The sequence below is a fragment of the Cololabis saira genome, chromosome 16 (genome assembly GCF_033807715.1).
Source record: "Cololabis saira isolate AMF1-May2022 chromosome 16, fColSai1.1, whole genome shotgun sequence".
NCBI lineage: Eukaryota > Metazoa > Chordata > Actinopteri > Beloniformes > Belonidae > Cololabis > Cololabis saira.
In genome coordinates this window covers 41,938,707-41,953,331 of record NC_084602.1, presented here as the reverse complement: position 1 = coordinate 41,953,331, position 14,625 = coordinate 41,938,707, and the positions used below count along the sequence as shown (strand labels likewise).

The 14,625-nt window shown below is 45.3% G+C and overlaps 1 protein-coding gene across 1 annotated transcript in view; it reads right to left on the bottom strand.

Moving 5' to 3' along the window:
* The window catches only part of nrxn3a (neurexin 3a), a 201,267-nt gene that overhangs the window by 84,703 nt on the left and 101,939 nt on the right, over positions 1-14,625 (bottom strand). Inside the window, exon 8 of the mRNA XM_061744148.1 lies at positions 562-870. Within this exon, the coding sequence (XP_061600132.1) occupies positions 562-870 (309 nt within the window). The remainder of the gene's footprint in view (positions 1-561; positions 871-14,625) is intronic.

The following is a 14,625-nucleotide window of genomic DNA, read 5'->3' as shown; positions in this document are numbered from 1 at the left end:
GACGCTCAGAAACCTGCATATAAAGCCCAAAACGGCTTAGCTCCGCAGTATTTACAAGACCTGATAGTGCCTTATGTTCCTGGCAGAGCTCTCCGTTCTCAGAGTGCAGGTTTACTCGTAGTTCCTAGAGTATCTAAATGTAGATTTGGAGGGCGGGCGTTCTGCTATCAGGCACCATTACTATGGAACCAACTTCCAATCTGGGTTAAGGAGGCTGACACCACCTCCACCGGTGTTTTCAATTAGTTTGTAACCGTCAATATTTTCTTGTATTTTACCTGTTTTATATTCTAACGTCACACTTAAAAGTAACTCCACTTCTCTGTCACTCCAAACCAAAGACTCTGGTTCATCTTGGAAGTAACTGGAAGTTACTTGTGTCATTTGTTGATGTTTTTTTCCAGGATTCTGATTGGCTAGCATGACTTTATCTTCTCGTTACACTGCCCCCTGTAGGTTTGGCTGCTCATAGCACCTTAACAGATATTCATGCAGGTTCCTGGAAATGATGGGATTTTTATAAACGTGGAGGGGGTTCTTGTGGCTAACCTTGGTGCTAACCTTGGTGTTCTTGGTGCTCCGTGCGTCCTTGCGCTCCGGCGCGTCCTTGCGCTCCTGCGGTTTTCCGTGCGTGAACAGGATGAGTCCGTTGGGCTCGGTGGTGCGGAAGTCGAAGGAGATGGAGCCCATGCGTTTGGTGTTCCACTTGGGTAGGCTGATAAACGCCTCGGGCGTCTCGAAGGAGATGGGGTCCAGCGTCGCTACGTTCTCGCAGCGGTAGCTAACCTCGCCCTGGATCTTCATCTTCGGGTCCAGGATCCGGGCCATGCGGGAAAGTTCCAGACGGATGTCGTTGTTCTTGTAAACCACCTGGAGAGGACGGGAAGGAAGGGATTATTGCTCAGTTTAGATATAAAATTACACAAATAAACTATAAGGCAATACTAGATTAATACAAGACACTCGTGTTTTTTTCACTAGAAGGTGGTAGTTGTTTCTTTTGCACTTTCAATTGAATTGAAATTTTATTTCGAACATGAAACAGTAGTGAATACAAAACAAAACAATAATAATAATAATTAAAGCTGCAAGCAGCGATGAACGGGCCCTTGCACGTGCAATTCTCAACAATTATGGTCAAGGAATCGAAACTAAGTCTGATGACTCCACCATGACTCTTTATATCAAACCATTCAAAAGTTATAGTAGAAAGTAGGAACTATCAAATATGGGCCAATCAGATGAAGGGTGGGCGCGCTTTTGGCGTCTAGCGCCGCCACGGTAACACTTTTGAAAGAGAAAAGTAATGCGTGGTGTCGCAGGATGGAGACGCACATTTTGATGATTTGATGTATAACCCACCTGGGGGCACGTTACGGTTCGGGCCGTATTAACTGCCGAAGGAATGGCATAAATTTCGCCAAAATGACACGATTAATTCAAAATGGCTGACTTCCTGTTCGGTTTTGGCCATGGCTCCAAGAGACTTTTCTTTAAGTTGCGACATGATACAGGTGTGTAGCGATTTTCGTGCATGTACGTCAAACCGTATTGTGGGGCTTGAGGCACAAAGTTTTCCGGGGGGCGCTGTTGAGCCGTTAATTAATGCAAACGATTAAATATCACATTTTTCACCAGGCCTGGCTTGGTGCAAAATTTGGTGACTTTTGGGGCACGTTTAGGGGGAAAAAAGGCCCACATTTCATCATTTGTCAGTAGAAACCTGAATGTATGATGAATATTGCAGTTTTTATGGCGCTCTAGCGCCCCCCAGAGGGCAATAGCATCCACAGCTGGTGACCAGGACGATTCCTGACTTCTAGTTTCCATTTTTATTTTTTTTTATTTATTTTTTTTCTATTTGTAATTTTTATAAAAATAAAATTTAGATTTAAGATTTAAAACTTTATATATATATATTACTTTGTCAATACATTCTTTATATTCACTACATGCACAGAAGTAGAGACGTATTCAGAGACAAAACAAACACAATAATCATGTTATGTTCATTAGGGCTGTTGTTTGTTGTTACCCATTTTTCCATCTTTCTTCAAAAATATAGAATTGATTTCTAAGTCTCATTGTTATTTTTTCCATTCCATATATGTCATTTACAAGATCCTTCCATTTAGAATTAATGAAATTATCCTTTAACCAATTTCTTGTAATTTGTTTAATTAATTCTGCTCTTAAAACTAAAAATAAGTGAGTTTATTTCCTCTTAGTTTCTTTTGGTGTTTTTCCATGTAAAAACAGCAGTGGATTTTTATCAAAAGAAACACCAAAAATATTCTCCAATTCTCTGACAGTTTCCATTTTTATGCGTCTGCAGTCTCAGGTATTTCCCAGACCGGTGATCCTCAGGAAAATCATCCTTTTTTATTCAATTTGTCGCTGCGTTTCAAAGGGACTGTTTAAATCGGTACCAAAACATTTCAGAAATACATCCCAGTAAAGAATGTTGAAGTCAAACGCTGCATTAAGAGCTGATTATCCGAGCTTTGATTCCCCTCCTGCGGACGCCGTAATGCAGCCTTTTACTCAACAAAAGGCTCTTTGATCGTCGTCAGAGTGCAACAAGCCGCCGGTGCTCATTACCGCTCCCCTGAATGCTAGCTTTGTTCTGGGCTGTAAAAGGTTCTCCGGCGCGTTCGTGCAAATCCCCAGAAGGGGAAGCCTTCTGCTACACGTGTAACCGGAACAATGATCTTACGGGAATGTGAATGTCACACATCGCTGCCTTTTATACGGAAAACATCAAGAACAGAAGAAACAGGCCGGAGTATCACGTTACACCATCACGTTACACCATCGAGTGGACGTATCACGTTACACCATTGAACCTCAGAGTGGACGTATCACGTTACACCATTGAACCTCAGAGTGGACGTATCACGTTACACCATCGAGTGGACGTATCACGTTACACCATCGAGTGGACGTATCACGTTACACCATCGAGTGGACGTATCACGTTACACCATCGAACCTCAGAGTGGACGTATCACGTTACACCATCGAACCTCAGAGTGGACGTATCACGTTACACCATCGAGTGGACGTATCACGTTACACCATCGAGTGGACGTATCACGTTACACCATCGAGTGGACGTATCACGTTACACCATCGAACCTCAGAGTGGACGTATCACGTTACACCATCGAACCTCAGAGTGGACGCATCACGTTACACCATCAGAGTGGACGTATCACGTTACACCATCGAGTGGACGTATCACGTTACACCATCGAGTGGACGTATCACGTTACACCATCGAGTGGACGTATCACGTTACACCATCGAGTGGACGTATCACGTTACACCATCGAGTGGACGTATCACGTTACACCATCGAGTGGACGTATCACGTTACACCATCGAGTGGACGTATCACGTTACACCATTGAGTGGACGTATCACGTTACACCATCGAGTGGACGTATCACGTTACACCATCGAGTGGACGTATCACGTTACACCATCGAGTGGACGTATCACGTTACACCATTGAGTGGACGTATCACGTTACACCATCTAGTGGACGTATCACGTTACACCATCGAGTGGACGTATCACGTTACACCATCGAGTGGACGTATCACGTTACACCATCGAACCTCAGATTGGACGTATCACGTTACACCATCGAACCTCGGAGTGGACGTATCACGTTACACCATCGAGTGGACGTATCACGTTACACCATCTAGTGGACGTATCACGTTACACCATTGAGTGGACGTATCACGTTACACAATCTAGTGGACGTATCACGTTACACCATCGAACCTCAGAGTGGACGTATCACGTTACACCATCGAACATCAGAGTGGACGTATCACGTTACACCATCAAGTGGACGTATCACGTTACACCATCGAACCTCAGAGTGGACGTATCACGTTACACCATCGAACCTCAGAGTGGACGTATCACGTTACACCATCGAACCTCAGAGTGGACGTATCACGTTACACCATCGAGTGGACGTATCACGTTACACCATCGAGTGGACGTATCACGTTACACCATCGAACCACAGAGTGGACGTATCACGTTACACCATCGAGTGGACGTATCACGTTACACCATCGAGTGGACGTATCACGTTACACCATCGAGTGGACGTATCACGTTACACCATCGAGTGGACGTATCACGTTACACCATCGAACCTCAGAGTGGACGTATCACGTTACACCATCAAACCTCAGAGTGGACGTATCACGTTACACCATCAAACCTCAGAGTGGACGTATCACGTTACACCATCGAACCACAGAGTGGACGTATCACGTTACACCATCGAACCACAGAGTGGACGTATCACGTTACACCATCGAACCTCAGAGTGGACGTATCACGTTACACCATCGAACCACAGAGTGGACGTATCACGTTACACCATCGAACCTCAGAGTGGACGTATCACGTTACACCATCGAACCTCAGAGTGGACGTATCACGTTACACCATCGATCCTCAGAGTGGACGTATCACGTTACACCATCAAACCTCAGAGTGGACGTATCACGTTACACCATCGAACATCAGAGTGGACGTTTCACGTTACACCATCGAACATCAGAGTGGACGTTTCACGTTACACCATCGAACATCAGAGTGGACGTATCACGTTACACCATCGAACATCAGAGTGGACGTATCACGTTACACCATCGAACGTCAGAGTGGACGTATCACGTTACACCATCACGTTACACCATCGATCCTCAGAGTAGACGTATCACGTTACACCATCGAACCTCAGAGTGGACGTATCACGTTACACCATCGAGTGGACGTATCACGTTACACCATCGAGTGGACGTATCACGTTACACCATCGAACCTCAGAGTGGACGTATCACGTTACACCATCGAACGTCAGAGTGGACGTATCACGTTACACCATCGAGTGGACGTATCACGTTACACCATCGAGTGGACGTATCACGTTACACCATCGAGTGGACGTATCACGTTACACCATCGAGTGGACGTATCACGTTACACCATCGAGTGGACGTATCACGTTACACCATCGAGTGGACGTATCACGTTACACCATCGAGTGGACGTATCACGTTACACCATCGAGTGGACGTATCACGTTACACCATCGAGTGGACGTATCACGTTACACCATCGAGTGGACGTATCACGTTACACCATCGAGTGGACGTATCACGTTACACCATCGAGTGGACGTATCACGTTACACAATCTAGTGGACGTATCACGTTACACCATCGAACCTCAGAGTGGACGTATCACGTTACACCATCGAACATCAGAGTGGACGTATCACGTTACACCATCAAGTGGACGTATCACGTTACACCATCGAACCTCAGAGTGGACGTATCACGTTACACCATCGAACCTCAGAGTGGACGTATCACGTTACACCATCGAACCTCAGAGTGGACGTATCACGTTACACCATCGAGTGGACGTATCACGTTACACCATCGAGTGGACGTATCACGTTACACCATCGAACCACAGAGTGGACGTATCACGTTACACCATCGAGTGGACGTATCACGTTACACCATCGAGTGGACGTATCACGTTACACCATCGAGTGGACGTATCACGTTACACCATCGAGTGGACGTATCACGTTACACCATCGAACCTCAGAGTGGACGTATCACGTTACACCATCAAACCTCAGAGTGGACGTATCACGTTACACCATCAAACCTCAGAGTGGACGTATCACGTTACACCATCGAACCACAGAGTGGACGTATCACGTTACACCATCGAACCACAGAGTGGACGTATCACGTTACACCATCGAACCTCAGAGTGGACGTATCACGTTACACCATCGAACCACAGAGTGGACGTATCACGTTACACCATCGAACCTCAGAGTGGACGTATCACGTTACACCATCGAACCTCAGAGTGGACGTATCACGTTACACCATCGATCCTCAGAGTGGACGTATCACGTTACACCATCAAACCTCAGAGTGGACGTATCACGTTACACCATCGAACATCAGAGTGGACGTTTCACGTTACACCATCGAACATCAGAGTGGACGTTTCACGTTACACCATCGAACATCAGAGTGGACGTATCACGTTACACCATCGAACATCAGAGTGGACGTATCACGTTACACCATCGAACGTCAGAGTGGACGTATCACGTTACACCATCGATCCTCAGAGTAGACGTATCACGTTACACCATCGAACCTCAGAGTGGACGTATCACGTTACACCATCGAGTGGACGTATCACGTTACACCATCGAGTGGACGTATCACGTTACACCATCGAACCTCAGAGTGGACGTATCACGTTACACCATCGAGTGGACGTATCACGTTACACCATCGAGTGGACGTATCACGTTACACCATCGAACGTCAGAGTGGACGTATCACGTTACACCATCGAGTGGACGTATCACGTTACACCATCGAGTGGACGTATCACGTTACACCATCGAGTGGACGTATCACGTTACACCATCGAGTGGACGTATCACGTTACACCATCGAGTGGACGTATCACGTTACACCATCGAGTGGACGTATCACGTTACACCATCGAGTGGACGTATCACGTTACACCATCGAGTGGACGTATCACGTTACACCATTGAGTGGACGTATCACGTTACACCATCGAGTGGACGTATCACGTTACACCATCGAGTGGACGTATCACGTTACACCATCGAGTGGACGTATCACGTTACACCATTGAGTGGACGTATCACGTTACACCATCTAGTGGACGTATCACGTTACACCATCGAGTGGACGTATCACGTTACACCATCGAGTGGACGTATCACGTTACACCATCGAGTGGACATATCACGTTACACCATCGAACCTCAGATTGGACGTATCACGTTACACCATCGAACCTCGGAGTGGACGTATCACGTTACACCATCGAGTGGACGTATCACGTTACACCATTGAGTGGACGTATCACGTTACACAATCTAGTGGACGTATCACGTTACACCATCGAACCTCAGAGTGGACGTATCACGTTACACCATCGAACCTCAGAGTGGACGTATCACGTTACACCATCGAACCTCAGAGTGGACGTATCACGTTACACCATCGATCCTCAGAGTGGACGTATCACGTTACACCATCAAACCTCAGAGTGGACGTATCACGTTACACCATCGAACATCAGAGTGGACGTTTCACGTTACACCATCGAACATCAGAGTGGACGTTTCACGTTACACCATCGAACATCAGAGTGGACGTATCACGTTACACCATCGAACATCAGAGTGGACGTATCACGTTACACCATCGAACGTCAGAGTGGACGTATCACGTTACACCATCACGTTACACCATCGATCCTCAGAGTAGACGTATCACGTTACACCATCGAACCTCAGAGTGGACGTATCACGTTACACCATCGAGTGGACGTATCACGTTACACCATCGAGTGGACGTATCACGTTACACCATCGAACCTCAGAGTGGACGTATCACGTTACACCATCGAGTGGACGTATCACGTTACACCATCGAGTGGACGTATCACGTTACACCATCGAACGTCAGAGTGGACGTATCACGTTACACCATCGAGTGGACGTATCACGTTACACCATCGAGTGGACGTATCACGTTACACCATCGAGTGGACGTATCACGTTACACCATCGAGTGGACGTATCACGTTACACCATCGAGTGGACGTATCACGTTACACCATCGAGTGGACGTATCACGTTACACCATCGAGTGGACGTATCACGTTACACCATCGAGTGGACGTATCACGTTACACCATTGAGTGGACGTATCACGTTACACCATCGAGTGGACGTATCACGTTACACCATCGAGTGGACGTATCACGTTACACCATCGAGTGGACGTATCACGTTACACCATTGAGTGGACGTATCACGTTACACCATCTAGTGGACGTATCACGTTACACCATCGAGTGGACGTATCACGTTACACCATCGAGTGGACGTATCACGTTACACCATCGAGTGGACGTATCACGTTACACCATCGAACCTCAGATTGGACGTATCACGTTACACCATCGAACCTCGGAGTGGACGTATCACGTTACACCATCGAGTGGACGTATCACGTTACACCATCTAGTGGACGTATCACGTTACACCATTGAGTGGACGTATCACGTTACACAATCTAGTGGACGTATCACGTTACACCATCGAACCTCAGAGTGGACGTATCACGTTACACCATCGAACCTCAGAGTGGACGTATCACGTTACACCATCGAACCTCAGAGTGGACGTATCACGTTACACCATCGAGTGGACGTATCACGTTACACCATCGAGTGGACGTATCACGTTACACCATCGAACCACAGAGTGGACGTATCACGTTACACCATCGAGTGGACGTATCACGTTACACCATCGAGTGGACTTATCACGTTACACCATCGAGTGGACGTATCACGTTACACCATCGAGTGGACGTATCACGTTACACCATCGAACCTCAGAGTGGACGTATCACGTTACACCATCAAACCTCAGAGTGGACGTATCACGTTACACCATCAAACCTCAGAGTGGACGTATCACGTTACACCATCGAACCTCAGAGTGGACGTATCACGTTACACCATCGAACCACAGAGTGGACGTATCACGTTACACCATCGAACCACAGAGTGGACGTATCACGTTACACCATCGAACCTCAGAGTGGACGTATCACGTTACACCATCGAACCACAGAGTGGACGTATCACGTTACACCATCGAACCTCAGAGTGGACGTATCACGTTACACCATCGATCCTCAGAGTGGACGTATCACGTTACACCATCGAACATCAGAGTGGACGTTTCACGTTACACCATCGAACATCAGAGTGGACGTATCACGTTACACCATCGAACATCAGAGTGGACGTATCACGTTACACCATCGAGTGGACGTATCACGTTACACCATCGAGTGGACGTATCACGTTACACCATCGAACATCAGAGTGGACGTATCACGTTACACCATCGAACATCAGAGTGGACGTATCACGTTACACCATCAAGTGGACGTATCACGTTACACCATCGAACCTCAGAGTGGACGTATCACGTTACACCATCGAACGTCAGAGTGGACGTATCACGTTACACCATCGAGTGGACGTATCACGTTACACCATCACGTTACACCATCGAACCTCAGAGTAGACGTATCACGTTACACCATCGAACCTCGGAGTGGACGTATCACGTTACACCATTGAGTGGACGTATCACGTTACACCATCTAGTGGACGTATCACGTTACACCATCGAGTGGACGTATCACGTTACACCATTGAGTGGACGTATCACGTTACACCATCTAGTGGACGTATCACGTTACACCATCGAACCTCAGAGTGGACGTATCACGTTACACCATCGAACCTCAGAGTGGACGTATCACGTTACACCATCGAACCTCAGAGTGGACGTATCACGTTACACCATCGAGTGGACGTATCACGTTACACCATCGAGTGGACGTATCACGTTACACCATCGAGTGGACGTATCACGTTACACCATCGAACCTCAGAGTGGACGTATCACGTTACACCATCGAGTGGACGTATCACGTTACACCATCGAGTGGACGTATCACGTTACACCATCGAGTGGACGTATCATGTTACACCATCGAACCTCAGAGTGGACGTATCACGTTACACCATCGAACCTCAGAGTGGACGTATCACGTTACACCATCGAACCTCAGATTGGACGTATCACGTTACACCATCGAACCTCGGAGTGGACGTATCACGTTACACCATCGAGTAGAATCACGTTACACCATCGAGTGGACGTATCACGTTACACCATCGAGTGGACGTATCACGTTACACCATTGAGTGGACGTATCACGTTACACCATCTAGTGGACGTATCACGTTACACCATCGAACCTCAGAGTGGACGTATCACGTTACACCATCGAACCTCAGAGTGGACGTATCACGTTACACCATCGAGTGGACGTATCACGTTACACCATCGAGTGGACGTATCACGTTACACCATCGAGTGGACGTATCACGTTACACCATCGAACCTCAGAGTGGACGTATCACGTTACACCATCAAACCTCAGAGTGGACGTATCACGTTACACCATTGAGTGGACGTATCACGTTACACCATCACGTTACACCATCGATCCTCAGAGTGGACGTATCACGTTACACCATCGAACATCAGAGTGGACGTATCACGTTACACCATCGAACATCAGAGTGGACGTATCACGTTACACCATCGAACATCAGAGTGGACGTATCACGTTACACCATCAAGTGGACGTATCACGTTACACCATCGAACCTCAGAGTGGACGTATCACGTTACACCATCGAACGTCAGAGTGGACGTATCACGTTACACCATCGAGTGGACGTATCACGTTACACCATCACGTTACACCATCGAACCTCAGAGTAGACGTATCACGTTACACCATCGAACCTCGGAGTGGACGTATCACGTTACACCATTGAGTGGACGTATCACGTTACACCATCTAGTGGACGTATCACGTTACACCATCGAGTGGACGTATCACGTTACACCATCGAGTGGACGTATCACGTTACACCATTGAGTGGACGTATCACGTTACACCATCTAGTGGACGTATCACGTTACACCATCGAACCTCAGAGTGGACGTATCACGTTACACCATCGAACCTCAGAGTGGACGTATCACGTTACACCATCGAACCTCAGATTGGACGTATCACGTTACACCATCGAACCTCGGAGTGGACGTATCACGTTACACCATCGAGTGGACGTATCACGTTACACCATCGAGTGGACGTATCACGTTACACCATCGAGTGGACGTATCACGTTACACCATTGAGTGGACGTATCACGTTACACCATCTAGTGGACGTATCACGTTACACCATCGAACCTCAGAGTGGACGTATCACGTTACACCATCGAACCTCAGAGTGGACGTATCACGTTACACCATCGAGTGGACGTATCACGTTACACCATCGAGTGGACGTATCACGTTACACCATCGAGTGGACGTATCACGTTACACCATCGAGTGGACGTATCACGTTACACCATCGAACCTCAGAGTGGACGTATCACGTTACACCATCAAACCTCAGAGTGGACGTATCACGTTACACCATTGAGTGGACGTATCACGTTACACCATCTAGTGGACGTATCACGTTACACCATCGAGTGGACGTATCACGTTACACCATCGAGTGGACGTATCACGTTACACCATCGAGTGGACGTATCACGTTACACCATCGAACCTCAGAGTGGACGTATCACGTTACACCATCAAACCTCAGAGTGGACGTATCACGTTACACCATCACGTATCACGTTACACCATTGAACCTCAGAGTGGACGTATCACGTTACACCATCGAGTGGACGTATCACGTTACACCATCGAACCACAGAGTGGACGTATCACGTTACACCATCAAACCTCAGAGTGGACGTATCACGTTACACCATCGAGTGGACGTATCACGTTACACCATCGAGTGGACGTATCACGTTACACCATTGAGTGGACGTATCACGTTACACCATCGAACCACAGAGTGGACGTATCACGTTACACCATCAAGTGGACGTATCACGTTACACCATCGAACCTCAGAGTGGACGTATCACGTTACACCATCGAACCACAGAGTGGACGTATCACGTTACACCATCGAACCTCAGAGTGGACGTATCACGTTACACCATCGAACCTCAGAGTGGACGTATCACGTTACACCATCGAACCTCAGAGTGGACGTATCACGTTACACCATCGAACCTCAGAGTGGACGTATCACGTTACACCATCGAGTGGACGTATCACGTTACACCATCAGAGTGGATGTATCATGTTACACCATCGAACCTCAGAGTGGACGTATCACGTTACACCATCGAGTGGACGTATCACGTTACACCATCAGAGTGGATGTATCATGTTACACCATCGAACCTCAGAGTGGACGTATCACGTTACACCATCAGAGTGGACGTATCACGTTACACCATCGAACCTCAGAGTGGACGTATCACGTTACACCATCGAGTGGACGTATCACGTTACACCATCAGAGTGGATGTATCATGTTACACCATCGAACCTCAGAGTGGACGTATCACGTTACACCATCGAACCTCAGAGTGGACGTATCACGTTACACCATCGAACCTCAGAGTGGACGTATCACGTTACACCATCGAGTGGACGTATCACGTTACACCATCGAACCTCAGAGTGGACGTATCACGTTACACCATCGAGTGGACGTATCACGTTACACCATCAGAGTGGACGTATCACGTTACACCATCACGTTACACCATCAGAGTGGACGTATCACGTTACACCATCAAACCTCAGAGTGGACGTATCACGTTACACCATCGAACCTCAGAGTGGACGTATCACGTTACACCATCGAGTGGACGTATCACGTTACACCATCGAGTGGACGTATCACGTTACACCATCGAGTGGACGTATCACGTTACACCATGGAACCTCAGAGTGGTTGATCTGGCTGATCTGGAAACATCTTATTCTGAGTTAGATCTGATCTTGTCTCTCTCCGGTTTCTATTTTTTTTTTTACTTTTAAAGGGAAAGAAAAGGAAAGTGAAATGTACAAGTTTCAGTGTTTCCTGCAAAGGTCCAAAAATCTGGAATGAAATTGATAGTGATATAAAAGAGTCTGGATCGCTCTCAATTTTTAAAAAGAGACAAAAAATAAATTGTTATTAAATTGTGTCTCTTATTAAATTTTTTATTCTTAAAAATAATACCTGATGTATTATTTTTATAAGAATATCTTTGTATCTAGGAAATCTGAGGATCCTCAGGGTTTTATTGTGTGTGTTTAGGTTATTATATGTATGTGTATTATATGTGTCATTTATATATATATTATGTTATATATATTATATATTATAATTTATATATGACTGGGCCACTATTCATAAGCTACACTTAGCTACAGTCCCATTTTATGAACCTCAATTGATTGATTATTATCTTTATTTGTGGTTCTTAATTATTTGTAAAATAAACTCTAAACGTATTGACTGAGAACCAGATCTCTTTCATCACCACCTGCTCCTGTTGTCAGTGACGGTGGAGGATGGAGTCGATGGAGTGGTGGGGGCAGAAACATGGGGGGGTTGTGGGGGTGGAGTCGTGGGGGTGGAGGGTAAATTGAAATCTGCTCGGCTGGAAAATTGAAGGTGTTTTTTCCTCCTGTGACCAAACAATCCCCACTCCCCCCACAACCCAAAAACTCTCCATTAGTTCTGCAGTTAATGTTCCTGCTCTGGTGGAGGAGGGGGGGAATTACCCACAATCCACCTGCACACTTGACAGTAAACCAACCATGGATGTATTAATAGAACTGGATGGGACATTGAAAACGGCCGCCCGTTCATTTCAATGCATTTTGCTCACAAAAAGAAAAAAATTCTGACTTCCGGGTTTACTCCCGCGTTATCGGGCCCATAGAGCATGCTCAGTTGAGTCACTTCCCATGATGCTCTGGGGCCTCCCATCATGCCCCGGGGCAATGACGCGAATATTAATATAATATGTATTAATATAATATATTAATTAATGTATAGTATTACATGTATATTATTACATGTATTATTAATGTATTAATATAATATAATTACATAATACGTATTAATATAATATATAAATTAATGTATATTATTACATGTATAGTATTACATATATTATTAATGTATTAATATAATATAATTATATAATATATATTAATTAATGTATATTATTACATGTATAGCATTACATATATTATCAATGTATTAATATAATATAATTGCATAATATATATATTAATATAATATATTAATTAATGTATATTATTACATGTATAGTATTACATATATTATTAATGTATTAATATAATATAATTATATAATATATATTAATTAATGTATATTATTACATGTATAGTATTACATATATTATTAATGTATTAATATAATATAATTACATAATATATATTAATATAATATATTAATTAATGTATATTATTAATGTATTAATATAATATAATTACATAATATATATTAATATATACATCCATGAATGCACGGACACGGCTGTGACGTCAGCCGTGACGTCACGCCCAGAAAGAGACTTTTCTTTGACTTTTCTGGCCGTTATAAAACATTTTTGACGGATATGAAGTCAATGACTTAAAAATATAGAATACAAAGATTAGTAATAGCCGGTGATTACAGCTGGAGGTTCCTGTGAACAGTTTTAGAGGACGATCTTTTACTATGGAGGTCTATGGGAAAAAAGCTTTCTGTTGCAGTACCGCGGCTGGACACTGGGGGAAACCGGCGCTGCTGAGTGGAGACTGGGGGCTGGAATCAACTCAAACCGGACACAAAACTCTTCCTGTCTTTTATCCCTCGTTCTTGCTGATCCTTCATTCTCTTTAGTCCATGTTTGGTTTAGTACCGACCACTAGGGTCCAGATCCAGACCTGCAGGTCCTTTTTTTCTCTTT